The sequence below is a fragment of the Canis lupus genome, chromosome 17 (genome assembly GCF_011100685.1).
Source record: "Canis lupus familiaris isolate Mischka breed German Shepherd chromosome 17, alternate assembly UU_Cfam_GSD_1.0, whole genome shotgun sequence".
In the NCBI taxonomy this organism is placed as follows: domain Eukaryota; kingdom Metazoa; phylum Chordata; class Mammalia; order Carnivora; family Canidae; genus Canis; species Canis lupus.
Genome location: NC_049238.1, coordinates 58,397,695 through 58,416,074, shown reverse-complemented (window position 1 = coordinate 58,416,074; position 18,380 = coordinate 58,397,695). Strand labels below are relative to the sequence as shown.

General features: G+C 40.3%; 1 protein-coding gene across 4 annotated transcripts in view; it reads right to left on the bottom strand.

Moving 5' to 3' along the window:
* Positions 1-16,380, bottom strand: part of CHD1L (chromodomain helicase DNA binding protein 1 like) — an 82,473-nt gene extending 66,093 nt beyond the window's left edge. For 3 of the 4 annotated variants that reach the window (XM_038561972.1, XM_038561974.1, XM_038561973.1), the window contains exon 1: positions 16,196-16,379. In XM_038561972.1, coding sequence (XP_038417900.1) covers positions 16,196-16,328 — 133 coding nt within the window. In that variant the 5' untranslated portion in view covers positions 16,329-16,379. Of the gene's footprint in view, positions 1-16,195 lie in introns of all 4 variants that reach the window. The other variant, XM_038561975.1, reaches the window with a different exon arrangement.
* Between the last annotated feature and the right edge of the window lie 2,000 nt (positions 16,381-18,380).

The following is an 18,380-nucleotide window of genomic DNA, read 5'->3' as shown; positions in this document are numbered from 1 at the left end:
CAAGAGTATATATAGAGAGAGAGATAGATATATATATATACCTTTTTCTTTCTTTACAATTTTGGGATCTACTTTCTTCTAACAAACAGACCAAAATACACCCATGATCTAGTGTATCACTCTATTCTGTTCACCTGTTGGATTACATTCTCTTGTTTCTTTTTTCTTTCTTTTCTGGTTTCTGATCTCTTCCGATTTGTTTCGTGTATACCTTTCTGGGGTCATTGCTATTTTTGTATTTTGTTATCTCCTTCACCTATTTTCTTCTGGACAGAATGACAAGACTGAAGAACTCACCCCAAAAAACAAAACAAGAGGCAGTACTAACTGCCAGAAATTTAATTAAGATGAATATAAGTAAGATGTCAGAACTACAATTCAGAATAACAAATGTAAGACACTAGCTGAATCAGTAAAAAGCATTAGAAGACATTAGAGAATCTCTTTCTGGAGAAATAAAAGAACTAAAATCTGAGCACATTGAAATAAAAAAGGCTATTACTGAGATGCAATAAAAAATGGAGGCTCTAATGCTAAAAGAGGCAGCAGAGAGAATCAGTGATATACAAGACAAAATAATGAAAAATAAACTAAGAAAAAGATAAAGAAATACTCGATCATAAGTGGAGAATTCAAGGTAAGTGATACCCATTAAGCAAAACATTAAAATAATTGGGGTCCTAAGGAAAAAGAAAGAGAGAGAAAGAGGGACAGAAGGTATATTTGACCAAATAATAGCTGAGAACTTCCCTAATCTGGGGAAGGAGATAGGAATTCATGTCTAGGAAGCACAGAGAATACTCTCTAAAAACCAATAAAATCAAGTCAACACCTTGACATATAATAGTGAACTTTAGAAATTTCAGAGACAAAGAGAAAATCCTGAAAGCAGCTTGGGACAAGACGTCTTTAACATACCATGGCAGAAACATAAGGCTGACAGTAGACCTATCCACAGAGACCTGGCAGGCCAGAAAGGGCTGGCGTGATATATTCAGGGTGCTAAATGGGAAAAATATGCAGCCAAGAATACATTATCCAGCAAGGCTGTCATTCAGAATAGAAGAGATAAAAGAGCTTCCAGGACAAATAGAAACTAAAAGACTTTATGATCACTAAACCAGCCCTAAAAGAAATTTTAAAGGGGATCCTGCAAGTGAAGAGAGAGTCCAAAAGTAACATAGTCCAGAAAGAAACAGAGACAATCTACAGAAACAGGGACTTTACAGGTAGGACAAGGGCACTAAATTTATATCTTTCAATAGTTAGTCTGAATGTAAGTGGGTGAAATGCTACAATCAAAAGACACAGGGTATTAAATTAGATAAAAAAGCAAGACCCATCCATATGCCATCTACAAGAGACTCATTTTAGACCCAAAGGCATCTCCAGATTAAAAGTGATGGAGTGGAGAACCATTTATCATGCCAATGGACATCAAAAGAAAACTGGGATAGCAATCCTCATATCAGACAAATTAGATTTTAAACCAAAGACTGTAGTGAGGGATAAGAGGGACACTATATCATAACTGAAGGGTCTATCCAACAAGATCTAACAATTATAAATATTCATGCTCCTAACTTGGAAGCAGCCAAATATATAAAACAATAACAAAATTAAAGAAACATTCATAATAATACAGTCATAATAAAGGACTTCAACACCCCACTCACAGTAATGGAAAGATAATCTAAGTAGAAGATCAACAATAAAATAAGGACTTTGAATGACACACTGAACCAGATGGACTTCATAGATGTTCAGAGCATTCCATCCTACGGCAACAGAATCCACATCCTTCTTGAGTGCACATAGAATATTCTCCAGAATAGATCACATACTGCGTCACAAATTAGGTCTCAACTGTTATCAAAAGACAGATTATTCCCTGCATATTTTCAGACCACAATGCTTTTAAACTTAAACTAAGTCACAAGAGAAAACTGGGAAAGAAGTCAGACACTTGGAGGTTGAAAAGCATCCTACTAAGGAACGAATGGGTCAACCAGGAAATTAAAGAAGAATTTTAAAAACTCATAGAAACAATGAAAATGAAGACACAACTGTTCAAACCTTTGGGATACAGCAAAAGCGGTGCTAAGACGGAAGGATATAGCAATACAAGCCTTTGTCAAGAAGCAAGAAAAGTCTCAAACACACAACCTAACCTTACACCTAAAAGAGCTGGAGAAAGAACAGCAAAGAAAGCCTACACCCAACAGAAGAGAATTAATAAAGATTACAGTAGGAATCAATGAAAAAGAAACCAGAGAACAGTAGAAAAAAATCAACAAAACTAGGAGCTGGTCCTTTCAAAGAATTAACCAAAACAATAAACCCCTGCTCAGACTTATCAAAAAGAAAAGAGAAAGAACTCAAATAAATAAAATCATGAATGAAAGAGGAGAGATCACAACCAACACGAAAGAAATACAATCGTAAGAACACATTAAGACCAACTATATGCCAAAAATTAGGCAATCTGGAAGAAACTGATGAATTCTGAGAAACTTAGAAGCTGCCAAAACTGAAACAGGAAGAAACAGAAAACCTGAACACATAACAAGCAAAGAAATTGAAGTAGTCATCAAAAACCTCCCAAAAAACAAGAGTCAGGCCCAGATGGCCTCCCAGTGGAATTCTAACAAACGTTTAAGAGAAATTTATACCTAGTCTTCTGAAGATGTTTTAAATAGAAATGAAGGAAAATTTCCAAACTCATTTTATGGGGCAAGCGTACCTTGATACCCCCATCAAATAGGAAAATAATACACCAATATCCCTGATGAACTTGGATGCCAAAATTCTCACCAAGATACTAGCAATAGTATTCAACAGTACATTAAAAGGATTATTCACCACAACCAAGTCTGATTTATTCCTGGACTGCAAGGGTGGTTCAACATCCACAGATTAATCAATGTGACACTACATTAATAAAAGCAAGGACAAAGGCACCTGAGCATCTGTCTTTGGCTCAGGTCGTGAACCTGGAGTCCTGGGATCAAGTCCCACATCAGGATCCCCACAGGGATCCTGCATCTCCTTCTGCCTATGTCTCTTCCTATCTCATGAATAAATAAATAAAATCTTTAAAACAATCAATAAATAAAAGCAAGGACAAGAACCATATGATCTTCTCAATATATGCAGAAAAAGATTCTGACAAAGTACAGCATCCTTTCTTGATTAAAACTTTCCACAGGATAGGGCTGAACGGAACATACCTCAGTATCATAAAAGCCATCTATGAATGGCTTCCGTGGGGAATTCTATTAAACGTTTAAAGAAGAAACCATACCTATTACACTAAAGCTGTTCAGAAAAATAGAAGACAGAAAGAGATGGAATACTTGCAATCTCGTTCTATGAGGCCAGCACCACCTTAATTCCAAAACCAGACAAAGACCCACCAATAAGGAGAATATCCCTGATGAACACAGATGCAAAAATTCTCAACAAGATACTAGCCAATAGGATCCAACAGTACATTAAGAAGATTATTCACCATAACCAAGTAGGATTTATCCCCAGGATGCAAGGCTGGTTCAACACTTGTAAAGCAATCAATGTGATTCATCATATCAGCAAGAGAAAAAGCAAGAACCATATGATCCTCTCAACAGATACAGAGAAAGCATTTGATAAAATACAGCATCCGTTCCTCATCAAAACTCTTCAGAGTGCAGGGATAGAGAGAACATTCCTCAACATCTTAAAAGCCATCTACGAAAAGCCCAGGGCAAATATTATTCTCAATGGGGAAGCACTGAGAGCCTTTCCCCTAAGATCAGGAACAAGACAGGGATGTCCACTCTCACCACTGCTATTCAACATAGTACTAGAAGTCCTAGCCTCAGCAATCAGGCAACAAAAATAAATAAAAGGCATTCAAATTGGCAAAGAAATCAAACTCTCCCTCTTTGCCGATGACATGATACTCTACATAGAAAACCCAAAAGCCTCCACCCCAAGATCGCTAGAACTCATACAGCAATTTGGCAGTGTGGCAGGATACACAATCTATGCCTAGAAGTCAGTGGAATTTCTATACACTAACAATGACACTGAGGAAAGAGAAAGTAAGGAGTCAATCCCATTTACAATTGCACCCAAAAGCATAAGATACCTAGGAATAAATCTAACCAAAGAGGTAAAATATCTATACCCTAAAAACTACAGAACACTTCTGAAAGAAATTGAGGAAGACACAAAGAGATGGAAAAATATTCCATGCTCATGGATTGGAAGAATTAATATTGTGAAAATGGCAATGTTACCAGGGCAATTTACACGTTTAATGCAATCCCTATCAAAATACCATGGACTTTCATCAGAGAGTTGGAAGAAATTATCTTAAGATTTGTGTGGAATCAGAAAAGACCCCGAATAGCCAGGGGAATATGCCCCATAGCTGGGGGCATCACAATGTAAGATTTCAGATTGTACTACAAAGCTGTGGTCATCAAGACAGTGTGGTACTGGCACAAAAACAGACACATAGATCAATGGAACAGAATAGAGAATCCAGGAGTGGACCCTCAACTTTATGGTCAACTGATATTTGGCAAAGCAGGAAAGACTATCCACTGGGAAAAGAACAATCTCTTCAATAAATGGTGTTGGGAAAACTGGACAGTCACATGCAGAAGAATGAAACTAGACCACTCTCTTATACCACACACAAAGATAAACTCAAAATGGATGAAAGATCTAAATGTGAGACAAGATTCCATCAAAATCCTAGAGGAGAACTCAGACAATACCCTTTTTGAACTCAGCCACAGTAACTTCTTGCAAGATACATCCATGAAGGCAAGAGAAACAAAAGCAAAAATGAACTATTGGGACTTCATCAAGATAAGAAGCTTTTGCACAGCAAAAGATAGTCAACAAAACTCAAAGACAACCTACAAAATGGGAGAAGATATTTGCAAATGACGTATCAGATAAAGGCCTAGTATCCAAAATCTGTAAAGAACTTACTAAACTCAACAGCAAAGAAACAAACATGAAATGGGCAAAAGACATGAACAGAAATTTCACAGAGGAAGACATAGACATGGCCAACAAGCACATGAGAAAATGCTCCGCATCACTTGCCATCAGAAAATACAAATAAAAACTACAATGAGATACCACCTCACACCAGTAACAATGGGGAAAATTAACAAAGCAGGAAATCACAAATGTTGGAGAGGATGTGGAGAAAGGGAACCCTCCTGCACTGTTGGTGGGAATGTGAACTGGTGCAGCCACTCTGGAAACTGTGTGGAGGTTCCTCAAAGAGTTAAAAATAGACCTGCCCTACGACCCAGCAATTGCACTGCTGGGGATTTACCCCAAAGATACAGATGCAATGAAACGCCGGGACACCTGCACCCCGATGTTTCTAGCAGCAATGTCCACAATAGCCAAACTGTTGAAGGAGCCTCGGTGTCCATCGAAAGATGAATGGATAAAGAAGATGTGGTTTATGTATACAATGGAATATTACTCAGCCATTAGAAACGACAAATACCCACCATTTGCTTCAACATGGACAGAACTGGAGGGTATTATGCTGAGTGAAATAAGTCAATCGAAGAAGGACAAACATTATATGGTCTCATTCATTTGGGGAATATAAAAAATAGTGAAAGGGAATGAAGGGGAAAAGAGAAAAAAATGAGTGGGAAATATCAGAAAGGGAGACAGAACATGAGAGACTCCTTACTCTGGGAAACGAACTAGGGGTGGTGGGCGGGTAGGAGGGCGGGGGGTGGGGGTGACTGGGTGACAGGCACTGAGGGTGGCACCTGATGGGATGAGCACTGGGTGTTATTCTATATGTTGGCAAATTGAACACCAATAAAAAATAAATTTATTTAAGAAAAAAAAGCCATCTATGAAAAGCCCACAGCAAAGATCATTCTCAATGAGAGAAAAGTTCAGAGCTTTTCCCCTGAAGTCTGGAACACGACAAGGATGCCCAATCTCACCAATGTTGTCAATATAGTACTAGAAATTCTAGCCTCAGCAATCAGAGAACAAAAAGAAATAAAAGGCATCCGAATCAGCAAAGAAATTAAATTCTCACTCTTCGCAGATGACAAGATACTCTATGTGGAAAACTGAAAAGACTCCACCCTAAGATTGCTAGAACTCACACAGCAATTCAGCAACATGGCAGGATCTAAAATCAATGCACAGAAATCAGTTGCTTTTCTATACACTAATAATGAGACAGAAGAAAGAGAAATGAAGGAATCAATACCATTTACAACTGCACCAAAACTCGTAAGATATTTACAAATTAATCTAACCAAAGAGGTAAAGGATCTGTACTTTGAAAATTATATAACACTCATGAAAGAAATTGAAGAAGACACAAAGAAATGGAAAAACCCATGCTCATGGATTGGAAAAACAAATATTGTGAAAATACCTATGCTTTCAAAGCAATCTACACATTCAATGCAATCTCTATCAAAGTGCTATCAACTTATTTCACAGAGCTGGAACAAATAATCCTAAAATTTGTATGAATAAAAAAAGACCCAAATAGCCAATGGAATGTTGAAAAGAAAACCAAAACTGGTGGCATCACAATTCCAGACTTTAAGGTCTATTATAAAGCTCTAACTATCAAGAAAGTATGGTACCGGCACAAAATCAGACACATAGATCAATGGAACAGAATAGAGAACCCAGAAATGGACCCTCAACTCTATGGTGAACTAATATTCAACAAAGCAGGAAAGACTATCTATCCACTGGGAAAAGAACAATCTCTTCAATAAATGGTGTTGGGAAAATTGGACAGCCACATGCAGAAGAATGAAACTGGACCTTTCTCTTTATCATACGCAAAGATAAACTCAAAATGACTGAAAGATCTAAGTGTGAGAGAAAAATCCATCAAAATCCTAGAGAAGAACACAGGCAACACCCTTTTTGAACTTGTCCACAGGAACTTCTTGCAAGATAGATCTATGAAGGCAAGGGAAACAAAAGCAAAAAGGAACTATTGGGACAAATAGGATAAAAAGCTTCTGCACAGCAAAAGAAACAGTCAACAAAACTAAAAGACAACCTACAGAATGGGAGAAGATGTTTACAAATGATATATCAGACAAAGGGCTAGTATCCAAGATCTATAAATAACTTATTAGACTCAACACCCAAAAAACAAAAAATCCAATCATGAAATGGGCAGAAGAACAGATACTTCTCCAAAAAAGTCATATACATGGCCAACCAATAAACACATGAAGAAATGGTTCACATCATTTGCCATCAGGGAAATACAAATCAAAACCACAATGAGGGGATCCCTGGGTGGCGCAGCGGTTTGGCGCCTGCCTTTGGCCCAGGGCGCGATCCTGGAGACCCGGGATCGAATCCCACATCGGGCTCCCGGTGCATGGAGCCTGCTTCTCCCTCTGCCTGTGTCTCTGCCTCTCTCTCTCTCTCTGTGTGTGTGACTATCATAAATAAATAAAAATTAAAAAAAAAAAAATTAAAAAAAAAAAAAAAAAAAAACAAAACCACAATGAGATACTACCTCACACCAGTGAGAATGGTGAAAATTAAGACAGGAAACAAATGTTGGAAAAGATACGGAGAAAGGGAAACCCTCTTGAGCTGTTGGTGGGAATGAAACTGGACCATTTTCTTATAACATACACAAAGATAAACTCAAAATGGTTGGAAGACCTAAATGTGAGACAAGAATCCATCAAAATCCTAGAAGAAAATACAGGCAGCAATCTCTGTGACCTTGGCCACAGTGACATCTTGGTAGATACATCTCCAAAAGCAAGGTAAACAGGCAAAAATGAACTACTGGGACTTCATCAAGATAAAAAGCTTCTTCACAGCAAGGAAACAATCAGCAAAACTAAAAGACAACTGACAGAACAGAAGACACTTGTAAATGTCTTACCAGATAAAGGGCTGGTATCCAAAAGCTATAAAGAACTTATTAAACTCAACAGCCAAAGAAAAAAATAATCCAGTCAAGAAGTGGGCAGAAGACATGAACAGACATTTCTCCAAAGAAAACAAATGGCCAACAGACACATGAAAAAAATGTTCCACATCACTTGGCATCAGGGAAATGCAAATCAAAACCACAATGAGATCCTACCTCACACCAGTCAGAATGACTAAAATTAACGAGTCAGGAATCAACAGATGTTAGCAAGAATGCAGAGGAAGGGGAACCCTCTTACACTGTTAATGGGAATGCAAGCTGGTACAGCCACTCTATACAATAGTATGGATGTCCATCAAAATTTGAAAATAGAACTACTCTACAACCCAGCAATTGTACTAGTAGGTATTTACCCCAACAATAAAAATGTAGTGATCCAAAGGGGCACCTGCACCCCAATGTTTATAGCAAAAATGTCCACAACAAACTATGGAAAAAGCCCAGATGTCTGTTGATAGATAAATAAAATACATGTGCTATATATACACAATGAAATACTACTCGGCCATCAAAAAAGAAATGAAATCTTGCTATCTGCAACGACATGGATGAACTAGAGGGCGTCATGCTCAGCAAAATAAGTCAATCAGAGAAAAACAATGTTCATATGATCTCACCCATATGTGGGATTTAAGAAACAAAACAAAGGACCACTGGGGAAAACAGGAAAAAATAAAACAAGATGAAATCTGAGAGGGAGTCAATGCATAAGAGAGTCTTAACCATAGGATACAAACTGAGGGTTACTAGAAGAAGTGTGGGATGATGTGGAAACTGGGTGATGAACATTAGAGAGTCCATGTGATATATACTAAGTACTCAGTGTTACATACAACTGATAAATCGCTAAACTCTACCTCTAATACTAATGCCACTATATGTTGATTAACTGAATTTTAAAAAATTAATTAAAATTTTTAAAGAAAGAAAAGAAAACAAGCAAACTTCCCTAACCTAAGAAAGGGGGAAAAAAATTCACATCCAGGAAGTCCAACAAGTTCCAAAAAAGATAAATCCAAAGAGACCCACAAGTACATTCTAATTAACATGTCAAAAGTCAAAGGCAGAGAGGAAATATTAAAGGTAGCAAGAGAAAAACAACTTGATATGTATATGGGACCTCCTTTAGGACAATCAGCAGATTTATCAGCAGAAACTTTGCAGGCCAGAACAGTGGCACAATATTTTCAAAATGCTGAAAGAAAAAAATTTCCAAATAAGAGTATTCTACCCAACAATGTTACCATTCAAAATTGAAGAAAAAAAAAACGAGTTTTCCAGAGATGCAAAACTTAATGGGCTTCATCACCCACAAACCAGCCTTATAAACATGTTAAAGGGATTTCTTTGGCCTGAAAAGAAAGGAATTAGTAACAAAAAATATAAAAATATAAATCTCACTGGAAAAAGTAAAGGGAGTAGATTAAGCACTTATAAAAATAGGATGAAAATTAAAAGACAAAAGTAGTAAAAATAACCATAACTACAATAATTAGATAAGGTACACAAAACATGCTAGTGAGGGAAGAGTAAAAACGTAGAGCTTTACAATGAGTTCAAAACTAAGTTACCATCAATTAAAGTAGACAGTTATAAGTTTTACACATAAACTTCATGGTAACCACAAAGCAAAAACCTATAGTAGATACACAAAAATAGTAAGAAAAGCATCCAAGCACACTCGCTATAGAAAGTCATCAAACCACAAAAGAAGAAAGCAAGAAAGGAACAAAAGAACTACGAAACCACCAGAAAACAATTAACAAAGTGGCAATAAATACACATTCTAATAATCACTTTAGATATTAATGGACTAAATTCTCCAGTTAAAAGACACAGAGTGGCTAACTGGATAAAAAAACAAGACCCATCTATATGCTGCCTACAAGAGACTCACATCAGACATAAGTATATAAACAAAGTGAAAGTAAAAGAATGGAAAAAGATATACCATGCAAATGGAAACAAAAAAAAAAATAGGGATAGCTATACCTATAACAGACAAAATAGACTTTGAAACAAAAACTGTAATAAGACACAAAAAAGGGAATTTCATAATCATAAAGGGGTCAACTCAACAAGATGATATATCATTTGCAAATATTTATGCACCCCAAAATAGGAACATCTAAATATATAAAGCAAATGTCAACAGTCCTAAAAGGAAAATACAATAGTAAGAAATAATAATAAGACACAGCAATACAAGAATAGTAAGAGATTCTAATACCCCAATTTACAACAATGGTTAGATCACCCAGACAAAAAATCAGTAAAACATCAGCCTTAAGTGACACTTTAGACTAAATGGACTTAATAGATATATATAGAACATTCCACCCAAAATCACCAGAATGTAGTCTTCTCAAGTGCACATGGAACATTTCCCAGGATTGATCATATGTTAAGCCACAAAATAAGCCTGAAATATCAAGCATCTTTTCTGATGATAATGGTGTGAAACTAAAATCAATTGCAAGAAGAAAACTGGAAAATTCTCAAATATGATTAAACAACATGCTACTGAACAAATAATGGGTCAATGAAAAAAATCAAAAGCAAAATTAAAAAACACCTTGAGACAAATGAAAATGTAAATACAACATACCAAAACTTATGGGATGCAGCAAGAGCAGTTCTAACATGGAAGTTCACAGAGAAAAATGCCTACCTCAAGAAACAAGAAAAATCTCATATTAACAACCTAACTTTACACTACAAGGAACCAGAAAAAGGAAAAACAAATAAAGCCTAAGTTAGCAGACAGAACAAAATAACAAAGATCAGAGCAGATATAAATGAAAAAGAGACTAAAAAGACAAAGAAAAGATCATTGAAACCAAGAGTTAGTTCTTTGAAGAGATAAACAGTACTGGCAACCCTTTAGCTAGATCCACCAAGAAAAAAAAAAGGATTCAAATAAACAGAATCAGACATGAAAGAGGAGGGGCACCTGGGTGGCTCAGTTGGTTAAGTGTCCAACTCTCCATTTTGGCTCAGGTCATGATTTCAGGGTCATGAAATCAATCTCCACATTGACTCAATGCTCAGTATGGACACTGCTTGAGACGCTCTCCCTCTCCTTCTGCCCCTCCCCTTGTGTGCAAGGTCACTTGCTCTCTCTCTATAACAAATTAAAAATAAAAAAATAAAAAAAACGAAAGGAGACATTACAATTGAAACCACGGAAATACGAATGAGCATAAGAAACTACAATGAACAATTACACAGTAATAAACTGGACAACCTAAGTAAATACATTTTTAGAAACATACAACCTGGGACACCTGGGTGGCTCACTTGGTTAAGCATCTGCCTTTGGCTCAGGTCATGATCCTGGGGTCCTGGATGGATCCTCACATTGGGCTCCCTGCTCAGCAGGGAGTCTGATTCTCCCTCTGTCCCTCCCCTTCGTTCTCTCTCAAATTAAAAAAAATAAATAAAACATACAACCTTCCAAGACTTGAAAAAACAGAAAATCTGAATTGACCAATTACTAGTAAAGAGATTGAATCAGTAATCAAAATCCTCCTGAAGGGCAGCCCAGGTGGCTCAGAGGTTTAGCGCCACCTTTGGCCCAGGGCCTGATCCTGGAGACCCAGGATCAAGTCCCACGTCAGGCTCCCTACATGGAGCCTGCTTCTCCCTTTGTCTGTGTCTCTGCCTCCCCCCCTCCCAGGACTTTCTCTGTGTCTCTCATGAATGAATGAATGAATGAATGAATGAATGAATAAATAAATAAATAAATAAAATATTTTTTAAAATAAAAATAAAATAAAATCCTCCTGAAAAACAAAAGTCCAGGACCAGATGGCTTCACTGATAGATTCTACTAAACACTCAAAGAAGAATTGATACCAATTCTTTTCAAAATTTTCCAAAAAAAGAGGAGGGAGGAACTCTTCCAAATTATTTTTACAAGTTTGATATTGCCCTGATACCAAATCCAAACAAGAAAATTATAGGTCAATGTACCTGAAGAACATGAATGCAACAACCTCAACAAAGTATTAGAAAACTGAATTCAGGGGCAGCCCTGGTGGCGCAGCGGTTTAGTGCCACCTGCAGCCCAGGGCGTGATCCTGGAGACCCTGGATCGAGTCCCACATCAGGCTCTCTGTATGATGCCTGCTTCTCCCTCTGCCTGTGTCTCTGCCTCTCTCTCTCTGTCTCTCACGAGTAAATAAATAAAATCTTTAAAAAAAGAAAAGAAAGAAAGAAAACTGAATTCAGTAATACATTAAAAGTATCCCACATCATGATCAAGTAGATTTACTCCAGGAATAAGGATAAGCATCCACCAATTTGATATACCATATTAACAAAATGAAGGATAAAAATCATGCAACCATCTCATAGATGCAGAAAAAGCATCTGACAAAATCAACACACATTTATGATAAAAATTCTATACAAAGTAGGTATAGAAGGAATTGACTTCAACATAATAGAGGCCGGGATCCCTGGGTGGCGCAGCGGTTTAGCACCTGCCTTTGGCCCAGGGCGCGATCCTGGAGACCCAGGATCGAATCCCACGTCGGGCTCCCGGTGCATGGAGCTTGCTTCTGCCTGTGTCTCTGCCTCTCTCTCTCTCTCTCTCTCTCTCTTTCTCTGTGTGTGTGTGACTATCATAAATAAATAAAAATTTTTAAAAAACCATAATAGAGGCCATATATGATAAGCCCACAGCAAACATCAATATTCAATGATGAAAAACTGAAAGCTTTTCTTCTAAGATCAGGAATAAGACAAAGATGCCTATTTTTGTCACTTTTATTCAACATAGTATTGGAAGTCCTAGCCACAGCAATTAGGCAAGGGGGAAAAAAAGGAATCCAAATCAGAAAGGAAGAAGTAAAATTGTCATTATTTGCAGATGACATGATACTATACACAGAAAACCTTAAATATGCCACCAAAAAACTATTAGAACAAATTAATTCAGTGAATTTGCAGGATGCAAAATGCACAGAAATTTGTTGCATTTCTACACACTTATAACAAACTATCATTAAAACTAAGAAAACAATCCCATTTTATCCTCTCCCAACCCTTTTCAGATTTATCATGGAAGCATTATTATGTAGGCATCATCGATCATTTAACTTCATTTTCAGCCCTTTTCCCATCTCAAGAGAATGGGGGACAGAGCTGCAAATTCCAAGCTTCTAATTTCGGCTTGTTCTTTATTGTGACTAGCCCCCACCCAAAAGCCATCCAGGAACATACTCAAACACCTCAACAGAACAAAAAATACTCCTCTCACCCAGGAAATCACAAGGATTTTGGGCATCCTATTCTGGGAACCAGAAGGCAGAGCCAATACGTATTTTCCATTATGTCACAAGATCATTACTCCGTCAGCTCCAGGACTGTACCCACCTCATCCACAATCTGTGCCAGTAAAATGGATGTTCAGTATCCACCTAATCTCCCTGAAGTTAGGTCTAGTCTCCAAGGGAAATGTAGAAAACCGAAATCCCTCCCAGACTGTGGTTTTTCCTTCATTTCCCCTTCCAAATCTCCCACAGTCATCATGCACAACAGAACTACAAGGGAGTCTGGGAAATGTAGTCTTTTGTTTTATAGCCTCTAGGATGTGGTAAGGCAGGCTTAGGGTTTGGGGAAACAATAAATGTGAGGGTGCCCATCAGCTATATCTATCACAGAGCTGTTTGAATTCTCTTGCCCACTTCTCAGGAGGATGAGTACAGGCATACCTCATATTATTGTGCTTCACTTTACTGCTCTTCACAGATGCTGTGTCGTTTTTGTTTTGTTTTTATAAATTAAAGGTGTGTAATACTGAGTTAAGCAAGTCTGTGTCATTTTTCCAATAGCATTTGCTCACTTTGGGTCTGTGTGTCATATTTCGGTAATTCTCACAATATTTCAAACTTTCTCATTGCTGTATTGGTTATGATGATCTGTGATCAGTGATTACAACCTACTGAAAGCTTAGATGATGAGTAAGCATTTTTCAGCAGTAAAGATTTTTTAAATTAAAGTATGCACATTGGGTTTTTCTGACATTGCTACTGCACACTTAATACAGTATAAGTATAAAATATGTTATGTTTATAATATAGTATAAACATAACATTTATATGCACTGGGAAAAAAATTCACTTGACTTGCTTTATGACAATATTCAGTTTATTGCAGTAGTCTTTAATCAAACCAACTTGCAGTATTTCTGAGGTATGCCTCTCATGGAAAAGCACGCAAAAACACCAAGAAGTAATAAGTCTGTTTATTCCAAAAACAAAGCGGTCCTAACATACCTTTATGATCCAATGTATTTTGGGTTTCTGAAGTTCACTAGAATGTATGGAATGTATCTGTGACACTCTTCAGGGGAAGAAGATCAACTAAAAGTTTTTTAATAACTAGAAAGGATACTGCAGAACAAAATACTTGCTTTAGCACTTTTCAAAAAATGGGTAAATCATTACATATTTGAGAGAAAAAAAGACTGTCAAATTTCTTCCTAATATATCTCCATGGAAATAAAAATTTAAATATAAAGCGATCACAACTGTACTAGAAGAAAAATATTAAGGGGTGCCTGGGTGGCTCAGTCAGTTAAGCATTTGCCTTCTGCTCAGGTTGTGATCCCAGGGTCTTGGGATCAAGCCTTGCATTGGGCTTTCTACTCAGAGACTAATTCTCCCTCTCCCTCTGCTTGCCGCTCTGCCTACCTCTGCACCTGCTCGCTCTCTGTCAAATACATAAATAAAATCCTTAAATAATGAAAATTTTTTAAAAAGAAAAAAATTAAGCCAACAACAATAAGCTTAGAGTAGTAAAGTCCCGCCAATGCAAAATACTAAAGGCAAAAATCATTTAGAAAAAGGCTGAAAGATCTGACTACAAAGAATGTATTATTTGCAGTCTGTATCAACGTGCACACTTCATTTAGTCTTCCCCCACAAATGTTCTCAAAGCATCATCAAAGCACCTAAAAACACATGCAAGGAAACAGACACAAATATGTTAAGATACCCACACAAACACCAGTCCATAAATTCCTATTTAGATTGGATACACAGTCCTTACAGACACAGATGCAATCATTCACAAAGCCTCAGAGACACAGGAAAGGAGAGGTCTTTCTCTTTCCTGTCTGTATCCTACCCATTCTTCTTCATTCCTCTTCTAAGGTGGACAGAGAAATGCATCTTCTGTTTCATTCTGAGAATGAACAAAACCTCACACTTCCTTGGCATTTAGTACCTAACAAGAGTTCAATAAATACTAGTTTATACTTCTGGAAGCACTCACAGTCCCCAATGTAGAAACTCCAGGAGGGCAGGGCCCGGTGTTGATTTGATTTGCTCATCTCGGTACCTAACATCTCACTGTATGTGGCTCTCAGTAGCAGTGAATAAATAATGAATTTAACGACTACACCACTGATTATTATTGATCCAAGTTTCTATAATACAGTTAAAGCCTGCACTGCATTCCCCACTTTGTAATTCAAAAAAATCGAGGATTGGAGAGGTTAGGTGGTGAGTCGGGCGAAGGCCGAGCCAGGAAATAAAATAGGGCCTGACTTTTTCCATCCACAGGAAATGGTGTCACCCTCGCTGTCTGTGCACAATTTTCCAGCTTCAAAGTTTCAAGGGAAGAACTGGTATAAATAAAACACGATCTGCGATAAGGACTAATAACTGTTTGTCAGCTGCATAGTGGAAAATAGAGTCCTGGGGGAGAATGAATCAATGGGAAATGATGTAAGAGCTTGTACGTGCACGGTGAATGAAGAAGAAAGCTGAAGTAGGCGAGTTCTGACAGTCTTATAGGACAACTCACGAAATCCCCCAGGCCAGGCCTCCAAATCTGCCGGTACAGAAACTTTAAACTCATATCCTTGGGGCTCCAGGACGTCCTCTGCATCCTCAGAAACAAAGGTTTCACCTTGGGGGAGGGTCTCCCCCTCCCGAGTTCCTCGGCTCTGGCGCGGGTGTGCCGGGCCGCGGACCCGGAATCTCCTCCACCCCGCGCGGCGCAGGCGAGGGCAAGGGCTACCCAGCACCTCCGCAGTGAGGGGGAAGAACGGCCCTGCCCGGAGTCCGCAGGGAAAAATCCCACAGGACGGCGCGCCTAAGGCGCCGAAGGCCCGTTCCCGGCGCGGGGTCCCCCGGCCCAGCAGAAGCGAGTCCCACCGAGTTGGCAGGCTCCGGAGGAAGCTGGCCGCGGGCCACTAACCTGTCAGGCCCCACTGCTGTAGGTCCTGCTCCTCCACCCGTGTCCGCGCCGCCTCGCCTCGGCTCCGGCTCTGAACCGCAAGTAGGAAGCCCGGCATGTCGCCTCCGCTCCTCCCAGCGCCCGCGCGCTCCATACCGGCCGCAGTCTCGCGGCGCCCGCGTGCTCCATCCAAGCCGCAAAGGCTCCGCCCCCCAGCGCCCGCGCGCTCCGCCCAGCGCGCACAGGCTCCGCCCCGCGGTGCCCGCGCGCTCCATCCCGGCCGCAGAGGCTCCGCCCCCCAGCGCCCGCGCGCTCCGCCCAGCGCGCACAAGCTCCGCCCCGCGGCGCCCGCGCGCTCCATCCCGGCCGCAGAGGCTCCGCCCCCCAGCGCCCGCGCGCTCCGCCCCGCCCAGCCCATAAAGGCTCCGCCCCCCCAGCGCCCGCGCGCTCCGCCCAGCGCGCACAGGCTCCGCCCCGCGGCGCCCGCGCGCTCCATCCAAGCTGCAGAGGCTCCGCCCCCCAGCGCCCGCGCGCCCCGCCCAGACCATAGAGGCTCCGCCCCGCGGCGCCCGCGCGCTCCATCCCGGCCGCAGAGGCTCCGCCCCGTAGCCCCCGCGCACCCCGCCCAGCCCATAGAGGCTCCGCCCCGCGGCGCCCGCGCGCTCCATCCCGGCCGCAGAGGCTCCGCCCCGTGGCCCCCGCGCGCCCCGCCCCGCCCAGCCCATAGAGGCTCCGCCCCGCGGCGCCCGCGCGCTCCCTTCCCGAGCCACCCGGTCTACCCCAGCGCGCAGCCTCCGCCGCCGCCGCCGCCGCCGGAGGAGGTATCCTGCGCCGAGTTCTGCGCGCCGGCTTTGCTCCCAGTTAACCCTTAGGCTCTCATTTTCACGGTCTTAGCGGTTGAGCACTGCCTACATTCGGCCGGTCGGGAGGTCGGACTATGCTCGCCATTCACTTATTAGCAACACTAACTATGCTCCAGGTGCATATATACTCTGGGGTTAGAGAATTGAGCAAGACATGGACCCAGTCCTCCAGCGAGCGAGTCACAGCAAGAATGTAAAGGACGGTGTGCTCAGTTCAGTTTGCACAGGTGATAAACTGGTTTGGGCCCTGAAATCCTCTTACCCGTTGGCTATAGACCACTATTAGGAACTTCTGAATGGTAGGAGATTAAAATCATGAAAACCGTCATCACCACCACATTTCTCAAGTGAATTATGGGGAGCAAATTGAAGCAATGTGTTAGGTTAGGGGTCACCATCACAACATCAGCTTTGAGTGGATTAATGATGCAGTAATTTATAATTAGTAGTGTACGGTTATAAAATTATAATAACCAAATAACTGCAGTTAATGATGCAGTTAGAGGTGCTGCCTTAAGAGTTTTACAAGGATTTATTTTCTCATTTGACCCTCGCAGTAACCCTATAAATAGGTACTAGAATTGTCCCCACATTAGATGAGGAAAGCTAGAATAGGAACCATATTATTCTCCGGGTAATGCCATCAGAATACTAGTCCCATTTAGGTTAACCTTGGTGCTTCTATCTTGAGGAAACTCAAATTAAAATTGCACCCACCACCACTCCCCTCCCAGTTCTCATCTACCCTTAAAATAAAAGGGAGAGATTAGTTCTGAGCTACAAAAAAGACAACTTCGGGTTGATTTATTCATAAAAACCCAAAGCACTGTTTTGTGAAGCTAATCTTGTGTGGAGTCATTCTGTAAATACTGAGTACCTACCATGTGTCAAACACTCTTGGCACTGGAAACAGAGGCCACTAGTCTCATTTTCTTTCTTTTTTTTAAGATTTTATTTATTCATTCATGAGAGACAGAAAGAGCTAGAGGCAGAGACAAAGGCAGAAGGAGAAGCAGGCTCCATGCAGAGAGCCCGACATGGGACTCGATCCCAGGACCCCAGGATCACACACCAGGCCAAAGGCAGATGCTCAACCGCTGAGCCACTCAGGGATCCCACTAGTCTCATTTTCAAGACATTTAAGTAAAACATACTTATATTAGACTTACATTTTAAATTAAGTGTATATTTTAAAAGGAAGATACAGGCAATAAGCAAATAAAAATCAGGTAGGGTGGATTGAAGAGCATATCATCAAGAAGATGACATTTGAGCTAAGATCTGAATGATGAGAACCTGTGGTGTGAAGTCAGGAAGAAGACTGTTCAAGATAGACCACAGGA